The 22,397-nt window shown below is 47.1% G+C and overlaps 8 protein-coding genes across 8 annotated transcripts; 5 read left to right on the forward strand and 3 right to left on the reverse strand.

The window, feature by feature from the left end:
• Window positions 1-514: 514 nt before the first annotated feature.
• BHQ10_005650 (uncharacterized protein) lies at window positions 515-2,134 on the reverse strand (the record flags this gene model as incomplete). Its single annotated transcript, XM_040878150.1, has 3 exons — window positions 515-539; window positions 603-1,860; window positions 1,936-2,134. The coding sequence occupies 3 exons, from the start codon at window positions 2,132-2,134 to the stop codon at window positions 515-517; spliced, it is 1,482 nt and encodes a 493-aa protein (XP_040734154.1).
• A 630-nt stretch (window positions 2,135-2,764) lies between these two features.
• Window positions 2,765-3,947, forward strand: BHQ10_005651 (uncharacterized protein; the record flags this gene model as incomplete). Its single annotated transcript, XM_040878151.1, has 4 exons — window positions 2,765-3,296; window positions 3,361-3,653; window positions 3,724-3,798; window positions 3,849-3,947. 4 exons carry the CDS (start codon window positions 2,765-2,767, stop codon window positions 3,945-3,947), a joined length of 999 nt encoding a protein of 332 aa, XP_040734155.1.
• Window positions 3,948-5,004: 1,057 nt separating this feature from the next.
• BHQ10_005652 (uncharacterized protein) lies at window positions 5,005-7,068 on the forward strand (the record flags this gene model as incomplete). Its single annotated transcript, XM_040878152.1, has 1 exon — window positions 5,005-7,068. One exon carries the CDS (start codon window positions 5,005-5,007, stop codon window positions 7,066-7,068), a length of 2,064 nt encoding a protein of 687 aa, XP_040734156.1.
• Window positions 7,069-7,216: 148 nt separating this feature from the next.
• BHQ10_005653 (uncharacterized protein) lies at window positions 7,217-8,905 on the reverse strand (the record flags this gene model as incomplete). The annotated part of the gene is made up of 1 exon (XM_040878153.1): window positions 7,217-8,905. One exon carries the CDS (start codon window positions 8,903-8,905, stop codon window positions 7,217-7,219), a length of 1,689 nt encoding a protein of 562 aa, XP_040734157.1.
• Window positions 8,906-11,167: 2,262 nt separating this feature from the next.
• BHQ10_005654 (uncharacterized protein) lies at window positions 11,168-13,045 on the forward strand (the record flags this gene model as incomplete). Its single annotated transcript, XM_040878154.1, has 1 exon — window positions 11,168-13,045. One exon carries the CDS (start codon window positions 11,168-11,170, stop codon window positions 13,043-13,045), a length of 1,878 nt encoding a protein of 625 aa, XP_040734158.1.
• A 639-nt stretch (window positions 13,046-13,684) lies between these two features.
• On the forward strand, window positions 13,685-15,097 carry BHQ10_005655 (uncharacterized protein; the record flags this gene model as incomplete). The annotated part of the gene is made up of 3 exons (XM_040878155.1): window positions 13,685-13,810; window positions 13,875-14,600; window positions 14,657-15,097. The coding sequence occupies 3 exons, from the start codon at window positions 13,685-13,687 to the stop codon at window positions 15,095-15,097; spliced, it is 1,293 nt and encodes a 430-aa protein (XP_040734159.1).
• A 578-nt stretch (window positions 15,098-15,675) lies between these two features.
• On the reverse strand, window positions 15,676-16,316 carry BHQ10_005656 (uncharacterized protein; the record flags this gene model as incomplete). Its single annotated transcript, XM_040878156.1, has 3 exons — window positions 15,676-15,873; window positions 15,937-16,096; window positions 16,159-16,316. 3 exons carry the CDS (start codon window positions 16,314-16,316, stop codon window positions 15,676-15,678), a joined length of 516 nt encoding a protein of 171 aa, XP_040734160.1.
• A 943-nt stretch (window positions 16,317-17,259) lies between these two features.
• Window positions 17,260-21,371, forward strand: BHQ10_005657 (uncharacterized protein; the record flags this gene model as incomplete). Its single annotated transcript, XM_040878157.1, has 3 exons — window positions 17,260-17,489; window positions 17,541-20,901; window positions 20,955-21,371. 3 exons carry the CDS (start codon window positions 17,260-17,262, stop codon window positions 21,369-21,371), a joined length of 4,008 nt encoding a protein of 1,335 aa, XP_040734161.1.
• Window positions 21,372-22,397: the final 1,026 nt, after the last annotated feature.

The following is a 22,397-nucleotide window of genomic DNA, read 5'->3' on the forward strand; positions in this document are numbered from 1 at the left end:
GGTTATGTAGGTGGCTTTTAATTACAATGCAGTTGGTCGTATTGGTATGGGTAGGTACGTGAGCTAAATGGGTGTGGACTGTATCGCTGAAGACTGGAAGAATATCCTCCGGTTAGTAGACAGAAGTGAATTGGTCGAAAGTTGTAGTGGTAGCTCTGTTGTAGGTCTACATGGAGGTGACTGGTAGGGTCGATATCGAGTTAAGGGTTATTGCCTGTGATGCCCAAGAAGAGGACTAGGAAAGTCTTTGTTAGGTAAATTCAACCATGAACAGTATGAACAAAATCAAGGAAACAGTCATAGTTCGCCGGATTCATCATCATAATCGTAGGCTAGAATATTTCTCGTTTATTTTTGTGGCCCAAGGTGATATAAGAATATTATAAACATTCCATTCGTTCGTCATATGTGCATTAATATCTACATAAATTTTTGACCATAATGCCACTGACACTATTTATGCAATGGCATGCCAATCTGACCTTTTTGCAATTTTGTCGCGAGGTCATTTATACTAAACGCTGATGGTCTTGAAAACACTATCAGAAAAAAACAGTCAGTCACTAATCCAAAAGCACAAGCTCAAAGAATGTAAAGCTTACCCAAAACCACTGGCTCCCGTAGCCATCACTGTTCCAGGCATCTGGGCTTGCCAATGCAGCTCCTTGACAGAATCCATATAGTGCACAAAAAGTAATTGAGGTGGAATATCGCTCATTCCGGCATCGCGACTCTCCTCGACATCGAGCTCGACAGCCAAGTCCCATAGGGTAAGTGTGCTGTCTGCCGAAGCCACAGCGACAACACTATCGTCAGTCGGGTGCCATTCTATGCTCGTGATCGGTTCTCTGTGGAAGTCGAACGAAGCAACTGGCGATGGTCTGGATTGGGAAGAACCAGGTTTCCATTGTCGAAGATCCCAGACGCCCCATTGACCGGCATCATCACCCGTTGCTAGTAAATGGAAAGTCTGATTTGACCAGCTCATGACATTGACATCCGTGTTGGAGATTTTGACGTCTACAGCTGGCTTGCGAGACTTTGATCGCACATCCCAAACCTTCACCGAACCGTCACTGCTGGCAGATGCAAACACGTTCTTTTCGTTGGGTGACCATTGTAACTCCTCGACGGAGGAAGTGTGTCCTAGAAATGGCCTGGAATCTGTAACCCACCCGCCTCCTTCCGTTCTCGTCGTGACATAGATAAGTCCATCGTTATCACCCGTAAGTAATTTTCCCAGTGGTTGTAAAGGCGACCAGTCCAACGCATATCCCTCTGATTTGTGCATGCGCAGAGTCGAGATAGGCTTCGACGCCGAAGGAGGAAGAATAGTACCCGGAACGTCGAAGCTTGCCAAATGCTGCGTAACATCATGTATCACCACCTGAGAGTTTTCCAGCATTGTCGCAGTGATTGTCTGTGGAGGTCTCGTATAATCACCCGAAGTATTAGGAGTCTGATGTGCTCGAATTCGATTTGTTGTTGATCCTAGGGGTATCGCCTTAGACTCAAGTATTGGATCTGACGATCCCTCATCGTCTGAATCTGAATCACTTTCCGAGTCGGTTTCGTTCTCTCGTTCCATACGACCGAGTGATGACAGCTTGAGCACCATAAGCTCATTATCCTTTGCACGAGGTGTTTCGGCTTGGGTGCCAGCGACAGCATAGACGGTCGCCGGGAACGTCTTTCGGTTATCTCCTAGATTATCACGAACAATATCGAACGACAGGCACGGCCACGGTGTACTGAGGGTGTGCAGCATATCATATGTCGAAGGATCCGGTGCTAATGTTTCGCCTGGTGCTAGTTTCGTCCTGCCAGGTATAAAAGTCTCTTTATCGACGTCCATCGCATCTGAGTATATTCAGTTAAAAATTGTATATGCAGAGAATTTTGCGATCCTTTGCCAGTTTCATGATTTTGACGTACCTCTCTCCTCAGCCTCCCTCTCCTCATCTGGTCGACCATCCACTCCCGCCTCTAGTATCTCGTCTTCACTCTCAAATTCATCCTCAAATTCGTCTTCGAACTCTCCGACTTCGTCAGGTGGGGCATCTGACAGAGGTCGCTGTCCAGCTTTTAGAGCGGAGGATTGATCTTCCTCGAGATCTGCTGTGCGTTTAGACATGGTAGAGGTTATAAGAATGCACGCTCAAAAGAAAAAAAAGTAATACTGGCTCAGCCAGTCGTGGGAATCAGTAAGTGAGAAAAAATCCCAACGTTGTCTATGTGAAGAAATCTTTTAGGGCTGCTCGAACTTTTTTTCTTTTGGGAACAGCGAGGGGCACTAGGTCCATTTTTGGTTTAGTGCCAGATGATCCGCCCGCATCGATTGATTTGATTGATTTGCTCATTTGCTGCCCGCCGAAGCGCCTCATCATCGACGGACAACAACAGGCGGTGCATGTCCGCACAAGTCAACCGTCCCTCCCAAGCTCTGATCCTCCAACGGCACAACGTTTGAATTGTCTGCAATTACTGCAATTTTTTTTCCAACCAGCAACCCATCACCTTTTCGCGGACTTGGTGGAGTTTCGAGGTTCCCAGTCTCTCTTCCTTTCGGGGGAAACCTTCTTCAGCTCTGTCCTTATTTGATACCGTCGTCCCATCAATCACAACCGAGTAAATATCGAGAAGCACGTTTCGATCATCCGATGGAACGATAATAGAGCATTTCATGCCTTTGGAAACTCAACATTCTAATTTTGCTGCGGATCTCCTTGCGCCAGTCGACGAAACTCATCAAAACAACATCACCATGGACGCCGATCCGAACTCCGAGGTTGCTCCTTCGACCTCTTTGGAGCCAGAACGCGAAATAAATGAGACCACTGGTCAGCCTTTTATGAACAATCAGGATATCCCAGAAACTACAGAGACTACAGAAGTTACAGAGTCAACTGTTGTCGACGGCACACGCGATGCTGGCTACAACCACGAGGAAGCAGCTCACCAAAACACGTACCCTACCGAATTCACGTCATCGCAACAAAACTATTTCCCCGCGGAAGATGAGCAAAATTCATCTCGATTTAGCTCCCCGACCATGTCATATCAGCAGAATCCTCAGCAATCGGCCTCACGACCTGGTTCTGGGTTGTCAAGTGGGGGAGAACGATATGGCTATCCCAGCTCACAAGCTGAACAAGCCCAGAAGCAAGCTGCCGTGCCGTCAAAAAACAGTGTTGTTATCAAGGTTGGAATGGTAGGAGATGCTCAAATAGGTAAAACCAGTTTGATGGTCAAATATGTTGAAGGTAGCTGGGACGAGGACTATATTCAGACATTAGGTGAGTGCGACATTATATTTTCGCAAGTCCATGCCAGAATATTTGCTAACTGGAAGGATTATAGGTGTCAACTTCATGGAGAAGACTATTTCGATTCGGAATACAGAAATTACGTTCTCGATTTGGGATCTGGGCGGACAACGCGAGTTCGTTAATATGCTTCCTCTGGTCTGTAACGATGCAGTTGCCATTCTGTTCATGTTCGACCTCACACGCAAGAGCACCCTCAATTCTATCAAGGAATGGTATCGCCAGGGTCGCGGCTTCAATAAAACTGCCATCCCTTTCCTCATCGGCACGAAATATGATCATTTTGTGAACTTTCCCCGCGAGGACCAAGAGGAGATATCTTTACAGGTATGTCTATCCGAGCAGGGACCATTTCAACTCCATCAGCGTATAAGAAACTAAGAGACTATCCATATAGGCCAAGCGATATGCCAAAGCCATGAGAGCCAGTTTGATTTTCAGCAGTACTAGCCACAGTATCAATGTCCAAAAGGTTTGAACCTCCTTCAAGTGTCATTTTACTTAGCTTACTAACTTGGCTAGATTTTCAAAATCGTACTCAGCAAAGCCTTTGACCTCAAATGCACTATTCCCGAGATCGAAAATATCGGCGAGCCCCTATTACTATACAAATCTGTATAGTCGACCCATCGGTGGTAGCCACCCGTATCGGAACGGCTTAATGATGTACGTTGAACGGTGTCATGCTTTGATGATCAATCCTTCTACCACCACATCGCCATCTCTCCATAAAAGATCTTTCATAATACCCGTGCTCCATGCACCGAAACAACCCTACAAGCGACATAACAAAGCTGAAGCTCCTGCCTTGGCCATCGAGCACAAAATCCTACACCAACCTTGCAGCATCGTACTACTTGAAGGCGTCGGATGGAAGGTCTTTTACATTCTTTTCTCCAGTGTCTTCACTAATTGTCTATTTTCCACCTTTCGGTAGGGGTGAACAGGAGTCATCTCTCACACATAAGCTTTTTTCTACATTTTTCATGACTGTATCATTGGCGCGATATGGAGTGCGCAAGCTTTGTACATTGTATACAGACCGAGATTTCCTACTATCAAATTTTCAACAGCAGTTTCAAAGAACGCTAGCTCGTAGCGAACGAGGTAATCCACAAACATGTCGTAGATTACATGAGGCTCAGCGGTTAGAGTGTTAAAAATAAACAGCCCAACGTATGCAATCTAATTAAAATGAATGTACTACGTACGCGTAGCTAAGCCTCGCTGCCTTGGTAATATGGTGGGGGCGCTTCTGGGCTTCCCAGTTCCCGCCGTCCAAGTTAGCTGCAAGGATGACCCTGATTGCAACTCTTGAGTCTTGACTGTAGCACATCACTCGCTGGGGAAGGGGGCTATTGCTCATACCATGTCCAATGGATGGCTATGGATTTTGTTCATCCTTATCTCAAATATAAAATAATTACTGACCCAACTCCACAAGAATCGTTTAGACAGCTTTCGGATCTACAGCCTTGCCGTCACGCCAGATGCGACGATTCAGCCACTCTTTTCGTTTCAGATGAAACTACAACACTGATCAGTGCATCTATATATACAGACAATTACCATCTCGATTCTCTCGCTTGAGACTCGGTGATTCGCGATCGTTCATCATTTACAATCTTTTCTTATCCAGACAGTCGTACCTCATTGTTTATCCCTGGCGGACTCAACAATGGCCGAAGAACCAAGAGCCCAGACGATCCAAGAGCGCATAGCTGCACTCAACCAGTCGCAAGTCGGTCGTCTACCAGAAACGTCTGCCGCGCGACCTTATGCTTCGAGAAACAAAACCGTGAACAATCCTCCGCACGAACTGAACGGTTCCGTGGTTGACATCAAGGTCATTGGCAACAAACCTGCTCCGGTCCGTCAAAATGGGTTCCTTCCGCCTCCAACAGCAGTCTTAGAAGCACAAAAGAATTCGCCGAAAAATGATTGCAAGTTGCCTCCTCCACTCCCAGCTCGTAAGAGCCCCCAACCTACACCGGCTCTACCACCCCGCCGCCCGTCTGCGCAGACGGAACGGAGAGTGTCCTCTGAGTCTACAAGGTCGAATGCGTCTTACAGTACGATTTCTACAACGAGCACGGTGGATAGCAAGAGTCGGGTACTTGTAGCTCCAGGATGGATGGAAGCAGAGCTGCCTCCGCTTCCGGTGCGCGAGAAGGGTCGACCGGGCCTTTCCAAGCGTACATCGTCAACACTTTCAGAGGCAGAAAAGGCGAAGAGAGCAATTAAAGCACCCTTGAAACCACCGCCACTGCCTTCACGGACCTCGTCTACAGAAGCCAGTGGAGACCAAGCTACAAGAGTATCGTTACCCGTCCGAAGTCTGTCTTCTGAAGCGAGGAAAATACCATCGCTGTCAATAAATGCAGTGAAGAACGAATCTGCCACTGTAGCACCAGCGCCAGCGCCAGCGCCACGCAAAATTCCTCCAGTCCCCACGGCCGAAGCTCTTCATAAAATACAGCAGAAATCGTTTGCGACTTTGAGTAAACATGTTGAAGAGGATGAGCTGGATCAGAGTGCACCGCCCGCTATACCTTTTGCTTCGCGACCAAATCTAGCAGCAATCCAGGCAACGAAACCTAAATTCGCCGCCAACGGACATGCTCATGTTAGTGCTAGTACCGTCTGCATGATATGCAGAGACTTCTCCGGTCCAGATAATCATGCAGCTCAATTTCCCCGACAATCTCTTCCTACCAATGATCTAGCATGGCTAGCCACACAGCTTACCGCACCATTCCCATCTCTTACTGACAAGGCGAGGGCTTTGTTTACTTGGCTTCATTACAACATCAAGTATGATGTTGACGCCTTTTTCAATAACAACGTGCAGCCGTCAACMCCCGCCAAGACACTTTCCACTGGTCTTGCAGTTTGTGAGGGATATGCCGGGCTGTTTGCTACTCTGGCAACACACGCGGGCCTTGAAGCTCTTGTTATAGGCGGCCACGGCAAGGGGTTTGGCCATTCGCAACTAGCTCCTGGCTCCACTATACCACCATTCGAAGCTGGCCACGCTTGGAACGCGGTGAGAATCGACGGGGGCATATGGAAACTTGTCGATCCGTGCTGGGGAGCTGGAGCTGTAGCGGGCAAAGGACAGCCATATATTCAACGATTTGATCCAACTCATTTTACCAAGCCCAATAACGAGTTTCTTCTTTCACACTACCCGCAGAACAAGGACCAGTTCTTTACAGATAATGGCGGTCCTGGCATGAGTTGGGAGGCGTACGTTCTTCAAGACCACAATAAGCCTTTCGGTCTCGAGCAGCCTGTCATTTTTACGGATGCTTACCAGGAGGGAATTGGAGAACGATCCTTCCGTCCAGCCTGCGCAAAAATATCCATTCACCAGTCAGGGCCTATAAGGTTTCAATTTGGCTTGAAATGTGAACATTGGACACTTACTCATCATAGCAAGAAAACTGCACCCTTTCTCTTCCTATTAGATACCCACGGCATAGATGGCCAGAAAGATGAGAAAATACCGTTTACTTACGTTCGCGGTACCGGGCCGAATGGCGGAGGGGACCTATGGTATGTGGATATCGATGATCCAAGGGTACTGGGCGCACCTGGTCAAAAGCTTGGAATTGCCAACATTACAAGCTTTGCTTCCCAGAAAGATGCTCGTGGTCTATCATTACAAGAATATAAAGCCCAAGCCGGACGTGTTGGCATGGGTTGGTCTTATATAGCGCAGTGGGAGCTGACTGTCTAAAACGACTTAATGAAACAACGATACCCTATTTTACGCTTGATGCTCATTAGGCATGCGGAGCAGAATATTATTTTTCTCACATTTCTCTATACCTATTATACATATGATTTTCTTGACGGGGAGGAGTAAACCTGAATCCCCTTTCAAGTTAGAGACATAATATCTCTTTAATAGTTTCCTCTAGCGCACCACGCACGTCGGCTGGTAGTCTTCTCTGCCTCCAAGCAATAAATCTATCTGGTCTGATCAGTATCGCTCCATTGGACGAAATACCTGCTGTAATCTCCCATTCCTTGCTTTGTTTCGGAACAATATCGGCATTGGGCCCAACACAATGTCCGGCAAGATCCAGACCCTTGAACTTGAGTTTCACTTGGTCAACTGCATTTGTCCAAGCATCATGCCCTTCGCGTCCAATCAGCAGTACAAATCCTTTTCCCACAACATCAAGGGTAGAAATCGGCTTCCCATCCTTCTCAGCCCAAACGTGCGGTGCACGAGAACCGGGTCTCCCGTCCAATGAATGAATAAGAGACGGCACATTCCACGCCTTCCAAGTGGCACCTCCCAGCGGCCAATTGTTTTCTCCAATTACCGCAGAGCTTTCACTAGAGTACACATACCCAAATCCACTTGCCAGCGGTACAATCTTTGACCATCCCCGCAGAATCTTCCAGTCAAGTTTGAATGGAGAGATCAAACCACGGTCATCAGCAGGACCTGTTGACGCCTCTGCTGCAGCCTTTCCTACCGGCAATCGCTCTGTGTCGTACGTTTGCAGTAACCTGGGACTAGCCACGTCTTTCAGGACAAGGGCAAGCTTCCATGCTAGGTTGTATGCGTCAGAGATGCCTGTATTGGCCCCCTGACCACCATACGGTGGCATTTGATGTGCCGCATCGCCAGCGAGAAAGATTCGACCATGTTGAAGTTTCGTCACGACTCGGACGGCGGGTTGCCAGGGCAATATTGATATTATTTTGATTTTAATGTCCGATATACCTAGCGCAACTCGTAATAGCTCTTGACACCTCTCTGGTGGAAAGTCCTCCGGCTTCTCGTTTTTGGAAGGATCATAACTCAAGTGAAAAACCCAACGTTCTCTGTTATTGATGGATGTTAGTATTCCTGTAACCTCCGCACGGTCAATGACGCAGAGACTGAATTCACGTCTATCGACGAGATCCTTGAGATCAGCTTGAAATAAGATGTTGAGGAGGTGTCCCATCGTCCCACGTCCAGTCATAGAAACATTTAATTGAGATCGGATGCGCGAATTTGCTCCGTCAGCTGCTATCAGATAATCCGCAATGACTGTAGCTGTTTCACCCGTCTCCCGATTCCGAATGCTGGCAGTCACTTTCTCTTCATCTTGTTTGATCTCTACACATTCTGTATAGAACCGGAGATCTCCTCTTCTTTCCTCTGCGGCCTTTACTAGGACTGGTTCAAGCATATCCTGTGTCACAAAAGTGCCATCCTCAGGTCCTATCTGTGCCCATTTGACCAACCACCCTCTTGAATCTGTGGACGGATCTTCCTTTCTTCTGGGTCTGGTCTTTATAAAAGATTTCAGAGAGTCGTTAGAATGGTAAATACCTTTACTAGGTGCCAACGAGGCGCCTGCTTGACGAACAATTTCGGAAAGTCCAATGCTGCGAAAGATTTCCATCGTACGCGCGTTGACGCTTCGAGCTCGTGGGTGAATTGATGTGCTCGAATGCCGTTCTACGAGTGCGGAGTGAATGTTGTGGTGAGAGAGGAATAGGGATGCGCTGAGACCAACAATGCCGCCTCCGACGATAAGGACGGGGGTATGGATTGTGCCTGCAGCCATGTCTCGATCTTGATAGTTTAAGTGACAATTTGAGAAAAATATGCTTCCTAAGAACAAGGACAATATATCAATAGAATCTAGAAAGAGAAATGATGGCTTGATCCTCTATCAGAGGCGGAGTATATAAAGCGGCTTTTGTCGAGTTTTCCATGTAGGGTTAAAAGCCGCTCAAAATCCGGTACCCCCAAAGTGACGTCCCGGAAAGCCCTAATCGCAAAGCCCTAACCTACAAACCCTAAATACTGCTTTTAGATGATTTGTGTTGACCATGAACGGTAACTACGAGGATACAGTCAAAGAAAGTAATAGTCGACTACTAGACTGAGAATTCCGACAATAGATCTTCCGCTAAGCTTGACTCGCATACAGAGTCACTGTATTTCCTTCTATGGTAATACTTCTCTCTTCTCTTCCCTCGAATCCCGGAGGAAGGCCGATGTCATATCGCTGTCGCATTAAGCTACTATGAGGCTTTTTTCAGGCGGAGACAAGGTTTTACTAGTTCAGAAATACACAGAGACCAATACATCAATACATGTCAAAAGATTTCACTATTTGTGACTCATACCCATGAAGTTAACGTCGCTGATAGACGGTCGGGAATTTGTCTGTCAAATATTCTATGGTCGCACGCGCGCTCCGAGTAATCTATGATCTCGTGACACTAAATGTATTAAACACAGGCACTAAACAAGTCTGTTTATGGGGTCACCGAATAAGAGCTGAGCCCTAAGAGGCTAAAACGTAGATCCTGAGGTAGCATCCCCAAATCTCGTGTTCTTTTCCGAGAGGCCAGATACCTACTACGTACGGTATTCAAACCTTTCATTCGCTCAATCAACAAAGTAAGTAAGCTACATTTACTAGCACAACTTAGGAAGCTGTATTTCGCTCTTGTCAGTTGCACGAGAGTGTATGCAAGTCATTGCACATGGCCTTCACCGCCTGATTCATACTGATTACCCCAATTTTCCAATTTTCGAACTAGTAATTCCCCGGCTGATCCTGACGTAGGCCGTGACGCTTCTTTGTCTCGGTGTCTTGTAGTTGCGATGTCTCCTGACCCGAGCGTAGTGATCGGTGCCTTCGAGTCTCAAGTACCTAGATATCGAGATACTGCAATGTGACGAGATTCATGTGGCATCCCGGCGTCCGCGTGTTATGATCAGGGGTCGACTCCATTGATGAATATCAGCCACATTTAAGGAAGATAAACGTCCATGTCCTCGGTCAGGACTTGCGATTCGCAGCGCAGAAAACAAAGAACCCAAGCCGAAGACCCGATCGAAGCAAGATTTCATCAGATGTCATGTCAGGGGTGAGGGTCAAAGCCGGGGGATTATCCGGATTAAGGGATGGTGCGGGGTGACAACTGCTAGTAAGAGTAGGTAGTACTTTGTACCTGTTTAGCGATTCATGTACGCACTATATGGATTACTACAAGCAGTAAGCACAAAACTTGTAGCCAATGTAGCATAAATAAGTTTAACTATTGACTAGTCGACTCTCCGTAGTAAGGGTCACATTCTTGCACCTCGGCGGCATCTTTATCCTAGATTCGTTATGTTGATCGTCACGCGATCGTCCAACCAGAGCACTTGCTCCCCTCTTACGCGCCAAAGGAGAAGGTACAGGGACCCTGACAACAATGACCACTGACCAGTCCTTTGGACTCGAAAATCAAGTTAAAATATTTTGGCAGAGACTAGGCCGTAGGTAATATGTGCGACGTTCTGACTGGATCGAGTCATGGTTTTAATTTACCTTTCCCCCGGTCACGATGCAGGGGAGATGAAATATTCGGAGGAATGACAATTGCTATAAAGCACTCCTCATCCGCTCCTTTCGGCTCTACTTTGGACATGGAGATCTTCGAGATTCCTCAATCGTGGTCGGCTGGTCGTCTCTTCAATTCTTTCCTTCCTTTGATTCCTTTCAAGGATATTCTTTCCTTTACTGGTGACTTCTCTCGCACAGTCCCTCCTTATGTTGTGGTTTAGAACAACCGGTATGCCGTACAGCGCATCAACCGTAGGGGGTTTGGCCATCCTCTTGGCTAGCTCCTTCTTTGATGTCGCTAAATGCAGTAATACACGTAAGCTTTTTTTTTTTTTTTTTTTAAGATTTTGATGTTATAAAATACCATCAATTGCAGATTTGTGCTGATCCGTCAACCTCGGCACAGTACTTCCCCTAGTTTTTGAGCCTCTGCCGTTGGGCTCAGTTTCGGCCGAAGGCTGGTTACAAGATCAATTGCAATTGATGAGTGACGGTCTTGCTGGTCACGAACATGATTTTTATCTATTTGTCAGTAACAGTTCATGGCTCGGAGGATCATCGGAGTACAGCGACCTCAACGAAGGCTTCCCGTACTGGTTTAACGGTCTTGTACCCCTGGCGTATACTTTGAACGACGAGCGATTGAAAAGCCAGGTCTTGGATTCTGTGAACTACGTTCTTTCTCATCAGCAGGCGGATGGGTGGCTTGGTCCGGAAACCGATGTCAACACACGCAATCTTTGGGGTCGATTTCCCTTCTTCTTAGGGTTGACGCAGTTAGCTGAGGCCGAGAATGGAACTGACGTTGCCACAAGCGTATTGGATGGCATGCATAAATTCGTCGAATTGATGAATTCCATGCTCGAAGATAATTTCCTTGGCTATGTTGCATCGGCTACTTCACCGATCGACGACCAATGGGGCCGCTCGCGTGCGGCCGATATGATTCTGGGGTTACAATGGCTGGTTGAGCATGATCCAAGAAATGACACAGACATCATCTTCAATTCAATGAATCTCCTATTCGAAAAGTCAAACAACTGGGCCGATTGGTACGTTGACGGCGTTTATATCAAACAGGACCTTGATACGGTTTCCGTTGACATCACTAATGCCGAATATGCGTTTGAGCATGGGGTCAATATTGGACAAGGCTACAAATTCGGTGCTGTTATCCGACGCTTCAACGGCGACGATAGTCTTGGAGATTCTTCGCGCACTGCAGTCAATTGGACATTGACATATCACGGTCAGCCCTCGGGAGTCATGATTGCAGATGAGCGTCTGTCTGGCCTGAGCCCTGTTCGCGGTGTGGAGCTGTGTGCTGTGGTAGAATCCATCTACTCTCTAAATTATCTGTATCAGGCATTGGGCGATGCCTCTTTCGCAGACAATGCCGAGATGGCAGCTTACAATGCTCTCCCTGTCATGCTCACACCAGATTGGTGGGCGCATCAGTACGTTTCTCAGACCAACCAGCCAATATCGCATACTTTTGATGCTTCCCCCTTCTATAATGTGGACACCGAGGGTCAACATTATGGGCTGGCGCCAAACTATCCTTGCTGCACAGTCAATCACCCGCAAGGTTATCCCAAGTATGTTTCGAACTCCTATGTCCGGTATGGCGACAATGGAATTGCGCATGCATTGCTGGGCCCAACTTCAGTCAACACCACTACCAACTCTGGCACTTCCGTCAGTGTGTCGGTCGATACTCTCTATCCATTTGTATATGAGTTGACATATACCGTAGAGGCCAGTGACGACTTTGACTTTTATGTGCGAGTGCCTACCTGGGCCACGGGAAGCAGCTTCTTCTCCATCAATAGCGGGTCTCACGAAGATGTACTAGCAGATTCCAATACTGCCATGCATCATCTTCCACTCCAAAGAGGCCGAACCACCATATTTTACTCCTTGGCGGGCGATATCCGAGTGGCTGATCGCGCAAATGACACTGTAGCTATATACCACGGACCAATTCTTTATACCATTGCACCCGGAGAGAACTACACCTCATACAGCTCAGGCTATGCTGGTGCACCCTCGCAAGCCTTGGAATATGACATTTACCCGACCACGGAATGGGCCCTCGCCATTGATCCATCGACTCTGAGGTACAACGCACCAGGGCCGGGTGCCTCCTTGCCCAACCCTATCTGGACTCTTAACGCGCCACCAGGATCTATCAGTGCGACTGTATGCGAGATCAAATGGAGTTTAACCGAGGGTTACGCGCCAAACCCACCGCTGCTAGCAGACAGAAACTGCACAGGAGACCCGTTCCAAGTCAGTCTAGTGCCATATGGCAGTGCTAGACTGCATATAGCTGAGATTCCGACGATCAGTCTGTCGTGAGATGAGAATTCGTTTGTTTTCTGTTGATACATATTTAAATATAGCTGAATATACCTATTATCATTTTTAACGTCAGTGTTGGCTGTAGATTAGCGCTAGGTGTGCATAAAATCTACCGCCAAGGCTCAGTGAAGCCTTATGAAGGCTTGGTGACTAAGGCTATGCATTCTGGCCAATAAACATCTCCGGACATAGGGAACTAAGCCTTTTCGGGACAAGCGGGAGTATAACCCCTGGAGCGTGCACAAGTGGAAGTCAAACCCGGGGCTGTAGAACCGCAATCCTTTTTTTTCTTTCCTCTCGTTTCTTCGATTGCAGTCAATTCATCCAACGTCGCACGCTATATTCTCCTCTGCTATCAAAGTCGCTTGTGAACCGGCAAAGAAATCAATTTGTATCTACCAGCATCTGTTTTGCGGCAGCTCATACAATCGTGAAGGGAAAAAGATCATTGCGACCGTATCGTATCGAAGTCGCCTCCGCTGTCTTCTTGAAAAACATTGGAGGAATCGATTGGTACCCTGGTTGGACAAGACTTGGTCATTTTACGTTTCGGAGGGGCTGCGTAATCACTGTTTTAACTGGCGAGCGGCCTCCCAAAGTATTTTTCATTGATTGCGGCAAACTTACATCGTTACAATGCCTACCACTCGGAGGAAGTCGAGTCTGGGTTCAGACATCAGAGGCGATACCAGTGCTCCAGCAATGTCAACAATGGATATCAACAAAAGTGCTCCCCTCTCAGATATTTCGGAGCAACCCCAGGTTTGTTCTACCTTACCGCTCACTGCCAAACTCGACTTCCGAACTGACAGTCGCACTCTCATAGGGAGCTGTTTCTACAAAATCCGGAAAATCTCATCATAAACGTCGAAAGTCTCGGTCTTTGCTTAGTCGGTTCAAAGATGTAGCCCTCAGGCACACTTGGTTTATACCTTTGATTATCCTGGTAGTCCTCCTCTCCGCATACGCGATAAATCCCACCGAAACCAATCCATTGCACTCCGCGCTTTTCTTGTCCTACCCCCGCGAACCGGAATATCCTGGCGAACGTGTGATGTACGGCAAAGGAAAGAAGGATTTTGCGTTTGTCGCTTTTTACACCGTGGTTCTCTCATTCACCCGTGAATTTTTGATGCAACGAGTGATCCGACCATGGGCGCTTTACTGTAACATCCGAGGAAAGGGAAAGATTGCACGTTACATGGAGCAGGTGTATACTGCCATGTATTTTGCCGTCTTTGGTCCTTTCGGTCTTTGGGTCATGAGCCGAACTAACATCTGGTATTTTAATACCACCGCAATGTTCGAGGGCTTTCCCCATCGTGAGCATACGGCGGAATTCAAGGCATACTATCTCCTGCAAGCAGCTTACTGGTTCCAACAAGCCATTGTGCTGTTGCTGCAATTGGAGAAGCCTCGCAAAGACTTCAAGGAACTTGTTGGCCACCACATTATCACACTGGCTCTGATCTTCCTCAGCTATCGTTTCCATTTTACCTACATGGGTATTGCTGTGTACATCACACACGATATTTCCGACTTTTTCCTCGCAGTATGCTAGTTCGTCTCCTTTTTGATATCTGTGTCAATACTAATTTCTTGGTGTAGACCTCCAAGACTTTGAATTACCTCGACTCACCTATCATCGGTCCTTACTTCGGCCTTTTTGTTACAGTCTGGGTTTACTTACGGCATTTTATCAACTTGAAGATCCTCTGGGCCGTTCTGACCGAATTCAGAACCGTCGGTCCATTTGAGCTGAACTGGGAGACTCAACAATACAAATGCTGGATCAGTCAGTACATCACCTTTGCTCTTCTTGCCAGTCTTCAGGCCGTGAATCTCTTCTGGCTTTATTTGATCATGCGCATCTTGAAGAAGTATATCCTGGACGATGTTGCCCAAGATGAAAGAAGTGAGGACGAGGAAGAGGAAGAAGAACAAGCGAGCACCTCCAAGGCTGCTGCCGGTGGCATCAATGGAGCGGAGGGTGTCTCTTCTCAGGTCTCCGTCAACGGCGCATTGACTGACGGTCGCAAACGCAAGTAAGGACGTGCATGATTTATGACATTTACACATACAACGGCCGTTTCGACTTGCTCGATTTGCCTTTGATTACTAATTATGTGCGGAATCTCAAGCCACGGTATTCATGACATACTGACTTGCTATACTCGCGCTATTCTCTTCATGGCTGTGTGATTTATGGACGACTTTTATACATACATTCAAACTTGCATTAATATTTTCTTCACTATACAAAATGGGTGGGAGTCCAGAAACATAATTTTCTTCTTGTGCTTGTCAAAGTTGGACGCTTTGTTTACAAGCCTATGTTATTATTCATTTCACGAATGGGAAGCTTGAATGAGGATATTGCTTTTGGGGTGCATGTGATTCTTTGAAACGTCGATGATGATCCGATGCAACATTCTGTACGACTCGTGGTGTGGTGGTTGCAGGATCGGGTTTATGAAAACACAGATCGGATGGGTGCCTGAGATCTTGTAAATATCAATTTAATTACTAATAATGTGACAATTGACACAAATCACTACCACATCGAAGCGCCGGTCTACTACATTACCTTACATTTTACATTTCCTTTCAACAACCACTTTGAAAGTTTATGACTTTCCCTTTCCTCGGTCAAGCGACACTGTCCCTTTCAACTTGGCTGTCTCGGTCACGCCCTCGGGTTTCTCGCTCTTGCCCGAAGCATAGAGCTCCGGATGCATAGTATCGTCGTTGGAAACGCCTTGCTGTTTGGCTGTTTGCGTGCCTGATTTTTTGCCAATGTTTTCTATGGGTTTGATTGCGTGGGCCTGTTCATTTACCAGTGTTTCTTCAGTATAGAACAACCAGCAATGGCATGCTCATGCACTTACCGGATCACGCTCTGACTGTTTCTCGCCTGACACTTTTGCTCCTTCCTCGCGGCCCTTGACAAGCGAACGCTTGGGCCCAGCGCCATGTGCAGTTTCCTGGGATCTTGAATTATATAGATAATATGCTACTGGGACTGTTAAAGCGACTGAGAGAAATAGCCTATTTGCATGGTCAGCACTTAACCTTCTCTGGACTGAAACGAGGCGTGGAAGTCGACATACCATGGAACATTCCCTTTCTTCCGCTCATGGTAATGAGCCTCTGCATAGGATCGACGGGTGATCACTCGTTGACTATTTCGGATGCTGGCGGCGGCAAAGCCGGTCTGCGCGGTAATAGCAGTTCGATGAAGTGTATGTGGGAGTCGGGAGGACATCATGATTGCTTCCCGCCGGTCAATTGGAGATTTGCACGTTTCCTGAGCTCAAGCGCAGATGTAACAATCAATATATAGTTGTTCAAAAAGCACAAGAGCCAGACCTGAGAAGCAAGATAAAAGCAAGCTTCAAGGCATGACGAATTATGGAGTATGAATACTTCGTAATTTATAGCTTAGATCTATGTAATTTATCGGTAGATCTAAGCTGCAATGACGGTACTAATACTGAATTAAGCTGCGATCGCCGAGTACCGACAGCTTGGTCAGAAGCAAAGCCTGTATGCACTAGTAACATTCCCTTCTCATCATGGCTCCACTTGTATATCGACTTCATTCCTATGTCATTGACACTGTCATGTGATCGCAGAGCAAGATTGATAATGGTATGGTTAGAAGGTAAGTGAGAATATTTACCGGGTTAATAGCGTAATAGATATTGTTCTGCCAGGCAGCAGAGCTTATAGATAGAAACTATGACACTGATTTGACGGGATTTCCAGATCTGATAAGTGAAGGACAATGCCAAAATGGTGATTTTAGCTGGATTGCCTGGATCCGCATATATTTTTGTACAAGGGGAAAGCCATCCAAGCTACAATCTCGCTTCAGCCCAGCAATAATGGGGAAATTCAACATTTGAAGTTATCCAAGTTAACGATGACAATAGTAAAATCAGCTGGGCGTTATCGGTTGGTCGTTGATAGAAGGAGCCCCACCTGCGTCAATACTTACCCTCACTCACAACAGAGGCAGCCATCTCGACCTTCATCTAGTACTTACAACCCTGCTTTTCACCTGAACACCTCTACTTCTCTAGAGCCCATCAATCCTCAATCCTATCTTGTTTTTACGCTTTTAACAATCCATATTCTTGCCTCTGTCMCCCTCTTGCTCAGCCCGCCAGTACTGCGGGGAAAGCAAGCTCCAAACAACAAACAACAAAATGGTCGACCGACAGTCGACTGTCCACAGCCTACACAGCTTGTTGGGGAAACTCGATGATCCCGATCCAGATATTCGTTACATGTCCTTGAATGATGTCTTTGGCATCCTCAGTTCGCCAAATTCTCTCTTTTTGCTCAACGACAATGTGACATCTGCGAGCCTGGTTGATGGCCTATTGAAAGCTTTGGAGGATCAGCATGGCGAGGTACAAAATCAAGCTTTGAAATGGTACTATCGCCCCATGTTTTGACTATGATACCTCATTACTGACATCGACAGTTTTGGCCCTTTAGCTGGACGACTTCCAACGGACAGCCTGACGCCGCTCCTCGAACAAATTGCCGACCTAACCAAATCGCCCACCATCGATAGCTCCATTCCAAATACCGCCCTGAGAACTATCGTATCATCTCTTCCTTCCCCCAGATCAGCAGGCCCAGCTAGTACAGATGCAACCGCAACGTTTGCAGCAGTCTCGAAAGTCCTCCTCCCCCGACTCACTGGCGAGAAACCGAAGACCCGTAGAGGCTCTGTCGTGCAAGGAATGCTCGAAAAGGATGCAACAAAAGGATACAGTAGCGATGCTATCGACGTTGTCATTGAGTTGGTCAATTGTTTTGGCTCGCTACTCAAAGAAGCCGAAATTACATCTCTACAGAAAGCAGTCATGGCTATAATTGAGAATGATACAGCTGGAACTGTGGTGACGAAACGAGCTCTTACTGCAACTGCAGCTCTTGTTGTTCATTTCTCTGATGCACACTTGAGTTCTTTTGTGTCGGAGTTGATTGAGAGTTTCCGTTCGGCACATCTGACGATAACGAGACGCCGTCACCTTATTGCAACGGTTGGGAGTCTCTCGCGTGCGGCTCCATCAAAGTTTGGACCTTATCTCAAGACACTGGCCCCATTTGTCCTCGCAGCAGTGAGTGAGCAAGAAATGGACGATATGCAACAAGACGATTCAGATGATGGAGAGCACGACCCGCAAGCAGATGAACTTCGTGAGACAGCATTGATTACATTGGAAGGATTGCTGTCTTCATGCTCCCAAGAAATGCAACCGTACCTCACTGATTCTTTGAACGCCGCACTGAGATACGTGAAGTACGATCCCAACGTAGCATTTGACGAAGACGAAGAAATGGGTGGTACGCAGGACGAAGGCAGTGAAGACGGCGCAACTGAGGAACCAGACGAAGCCGATGATGAATTGGAAGACTTTGAGGATGAAGGTGGCTATAGTGACGTTGATGATGTGAGTTGGAAGGTTCGACGCTGTGCAGCAAAGACTCTACATACAATAGTTTCTTCCTATGGTACTGGTCGGTTGTTGGAGGACGGTACACTCTATCAACAAGTTGCGCCTATTCTCATATCACGAATTGCCCGAGAAAGGGAAGAAAGCGTGAAATTGGAGGTTGTCATCACATTCACAGCACTGATTAAAAAGTCAAGTGAGAGTTTGACAGTGACCGCCCTCAACGGCTATAGGGAATCCGTTGGAGGATCCAAGAATTCAAGGAAACGAAGACGTCAGGACAGCTTTGCTGGAATCATCGATTTTGAGCCTAGTATGGGAACTTCTTCCGCAATTGATACCCCTGTAGCCACTCCTAGTACTCCAGAATCTGGGCCTCAGGCTGAGTTGATGCTTTTACTCCCTGGCCTAATTCAAAACCTGGTCAAAATGTGGAAATTGGCTACCGTGGCTTTGAAACAGGCAGCCATTGTGCTATTCAAGAGCTTAGCACTAGCACGTTATAGCATTCTAACCGAGTACCTCCAAAAGATTGAGGATCCGATTGCTGATGCGCTCAAGGCGAGCACAATGGGCGGTGCCGTTGCATCTGGTACGGCTGTCAGCGTCGCCACTCTGCAAATCGAAGCGCTGTCTCTAGTGGGTGCAATTGCTGAGACACACGCCTCGCATACACTTCTGCCATTCCTCATCGCGTTGATACCAGGCGTTATTACAGCTGTTAGTGATAGAAACTACAAAGTCGCCAGCGAAGCCCTTGGAGCTATCGAATGCATCATTAAGGCTCTCACTCCGCCGCGTGTGTCTGGTAGCGATGCCGATAACCTACGCCCACAGCTACAGAAGCTTTATGATGTCGTCGTTTCACGTATAACTGACACTAGTGCAGATCTCGAAGTCCGCCAAAGGGCTATCCATGTATTTGGAGTCCTGGTAGCCCGTACATCTGGCGACGTGGGTCGCAAATTTGTTTCTGAGACTCTTCGTTTCCAAGGATTGGATATTTTAGGAGATCGACTCAAAAATGAGACCACTCGATTGGCTACCGCACGCGCTATCGATGATATTGCAGTTCTAGCTACCAGCGAGAAAGATGTAAATTCTGTGTGGATCACACAGGTTACTAGCGAGCTAGGTGCTCAGCTTCGAAAGTCTGATCGAACGCTTAGAAGTGCCTGTCTTGAAGCTCTCAGGAGCCTGGCAATGAACTCAAATACAAGGGCCCATTATGATGAGAGCACAATGCTGGAAGTCGAGAAATCTTTGCTGCCATTGATAGCTCCTGACGACTTCCACCTTCTGGCTCCTGCCCTTATCATATTAGCCAAGCTCATACCGCTCCATGCAAAGACTTTGGTCACAAATGATTTGATATCCGCTTTGTGTGCTATTGTTGCCGTTCCTTTGATAGGAACTGTACTCAAAGCATTGCTCCTGCTCGTCAAGGTTATTGGAGAACAAGATGCTGGTGCTGATCTCATGAAACGTCTTTTGCGTGATGTCGGGATTAATGGCGATCCCTCAGTTGTCGGGCGAGCGATCGGTACCTTGCTCGTACATGGAGGGTCGAACCTGGGAGTGAAGATGGAAGATTTCCTGTCCGAGTTACAGACTGCGCAAGATGATCAGCGCAAATGTCTGGCGCTGGCTATATTAGGTGAGGTATCCCTCCGCATGGGAGCGTCTTGCCCTATCAAACCGGATCTTTTCATTTCGAACTTTGATGCCAAATCGGACAAGGTCCGCTTGGCCGCTGCTGTTGCGCTTGGCAATGCTGCGGCTAGTAACATCAAAACATACATGCCGATCATATTCGAGGATTTGAATAAACCAAAGACATCAACCTATTTGCTACTGCACTCAATCAAGGAGATTCTCCACCACCCTGAGCATGTCCGTGATGATATTGCACCGTTCGCCACGCAGCTTTGGCAGATCCTGTTGGCGGCCTCTGAAAATGAGGATAATCGCGTCGTTGGGTCGGAATGTCTTGGTCGGCTCGCCCTGCTAGATCCGGTATCTTACGTCCCTCATCTACAAGAATATCTGTCAAATCAAAATCCCACCATTCGCGGCACGATCATTTCGGCTTTCCGCTACACTTTATCCGATTCCAGTGCTGCCTTTAATGAAGTCTTACGGCCCTTGATTGTACCTCTTCTGGTGAGCATGTTGAGCGATCAGGATCTTGGGAACCATCGTCTCGCTTTGACTACATTGAACTCTGCCATACATAACAAGATGGATATCATTTACCCACATCTTGGCGAATTAATGCCGGCAGTCATTGGCGACACCCATGTCAAGCCTGAACTTATTCGTGAAGTGCAGATGGGCCCGTTCAAGCACAAGGTTGACGACGGTCTTGATCTTCGTAAAGTAAGTTTCTGCCCTCACCATTTTCTGTATATGACTAACATTTTGCCTTTCAGACCGCCTATGAAACTTTGTATGCTTCTTTGGACGCAGCTCTTAATCGGATCAACTTGCCAGAGCTTTTTGAGCGAATCCTTGCAGGTCTTGATGATGAACAGGACATTCGAACGTTGTGCAATCTCATGACGGCTAAACTCATTACCCTAACACCTGAAGAAGTGAAGCGGCAGCTTGATGCATTGTCAGAGCGCTATACAGCGGTGCTCACGTTCAAGCCGAAGGAAAACGCCGTAAAGCAGGAAATCGAGAAGGCGCAGGAAGCATCATTGGGTATCCTGAAGATAAGTCGCGACCTTGACAAGACATTTCCTGCGGCTGAAATTGGTGGTGAGCATCTCAAGTGGAAATCGTATGTGGATTGGATTCGAAAGAGTTTTCAACCGCAGCTTCGCAACCTGGATGCTGAAACGTGAAAAGTACTTGATTATGTGCATTAGCTATTGCTACATGTTTTATCGAAACGAAATTCATGAGATAAATTCATCTTAATCAAGAATCTGTAGTGGCCTAGGTAATAATATATTTAAGTAAGGTGGTACATGCTTGCATGTGGCGGTGATGGCATGTACCTTGTGCATATCAATAGCGCTAAGGAACTGGTTCTATAGGCAGGKGGGATATTGCACCTTTATTAACTTATCAACTATATCCGTCCAATATGTATACATACGTATCAATTGAGCTTTGAGTCAAGTGAGAATCTGCATTATGCGTTAATATTAACGCTCTTGCCAAAAGGGTTGAGATGGTGATGGACACCTGAGGCAGACGCGCTTGAATTGAGTTAGAGTTTGTCCAGAACACTTTATTTTGACTACACAGCCTGCGAAACACGAAATAGTACCTGCATGCTTGAAATACACTACAACTCCGGATAACAGTCGCTCCTTGATGCTCAACGTTTACATGCATTCAAGTGCAATCCGTATTCACGAAAAGGATTTGATTTTCTGAACATTGAAGTTGTGGTGAAATTCATCGGCGACTAACCCGCAGCTATGCAACACGAGCAAGCTAGGTTTACGACCGCCCACAACGCCCGTAGACTAGAGGTGCTTAGCGTCTAGTGATTCACGCGTCGTCTTGATTGAGTTACAGAATGCTCGCTTCGGTCGGTGCTGACTGGTCGAGAAATGTGATAGGTGATAGCACTAGGGTTTACGGGCTTGCTCTAGTGCGTGATAGCCCGCGCCTTGACGCCTTGACTCTCCTTCGGTTCTCGGCAGCAAACAGGGGTCATGATTCGAACGGAGCTTGATCTGCCCCCATCTCGGGATCCGCAGCTGATTGAACCATTTGCTGCATGGTTACAACGGGAAAGGGTGCTTATGTATGTTAATTTGCGGCACAGTCAAAATGAGTTTCGCGGATACGTAGCTGAAATTCGCATTTACGCTGATTCGCTGTTGATTGTTCCTCAACTCCTCATGTCATGCGCC

The sequence above is a fragment of the Talaromyces amestolkiae genome (assembly GCF_001896365.1).
Source record: "Talaromyces amestolkiae strain CIB chromosome Unknown scaffold10.1, whole genome shotgun sequence".
In the NCBI taxonomy this organism is placed as follows: Eukaryota; Fungi; Ascomycota; class Eurotiomycetes; order Eurotiales; family Trichocomaceae; genus Talaromyces; species Talaromyces amestolkiae.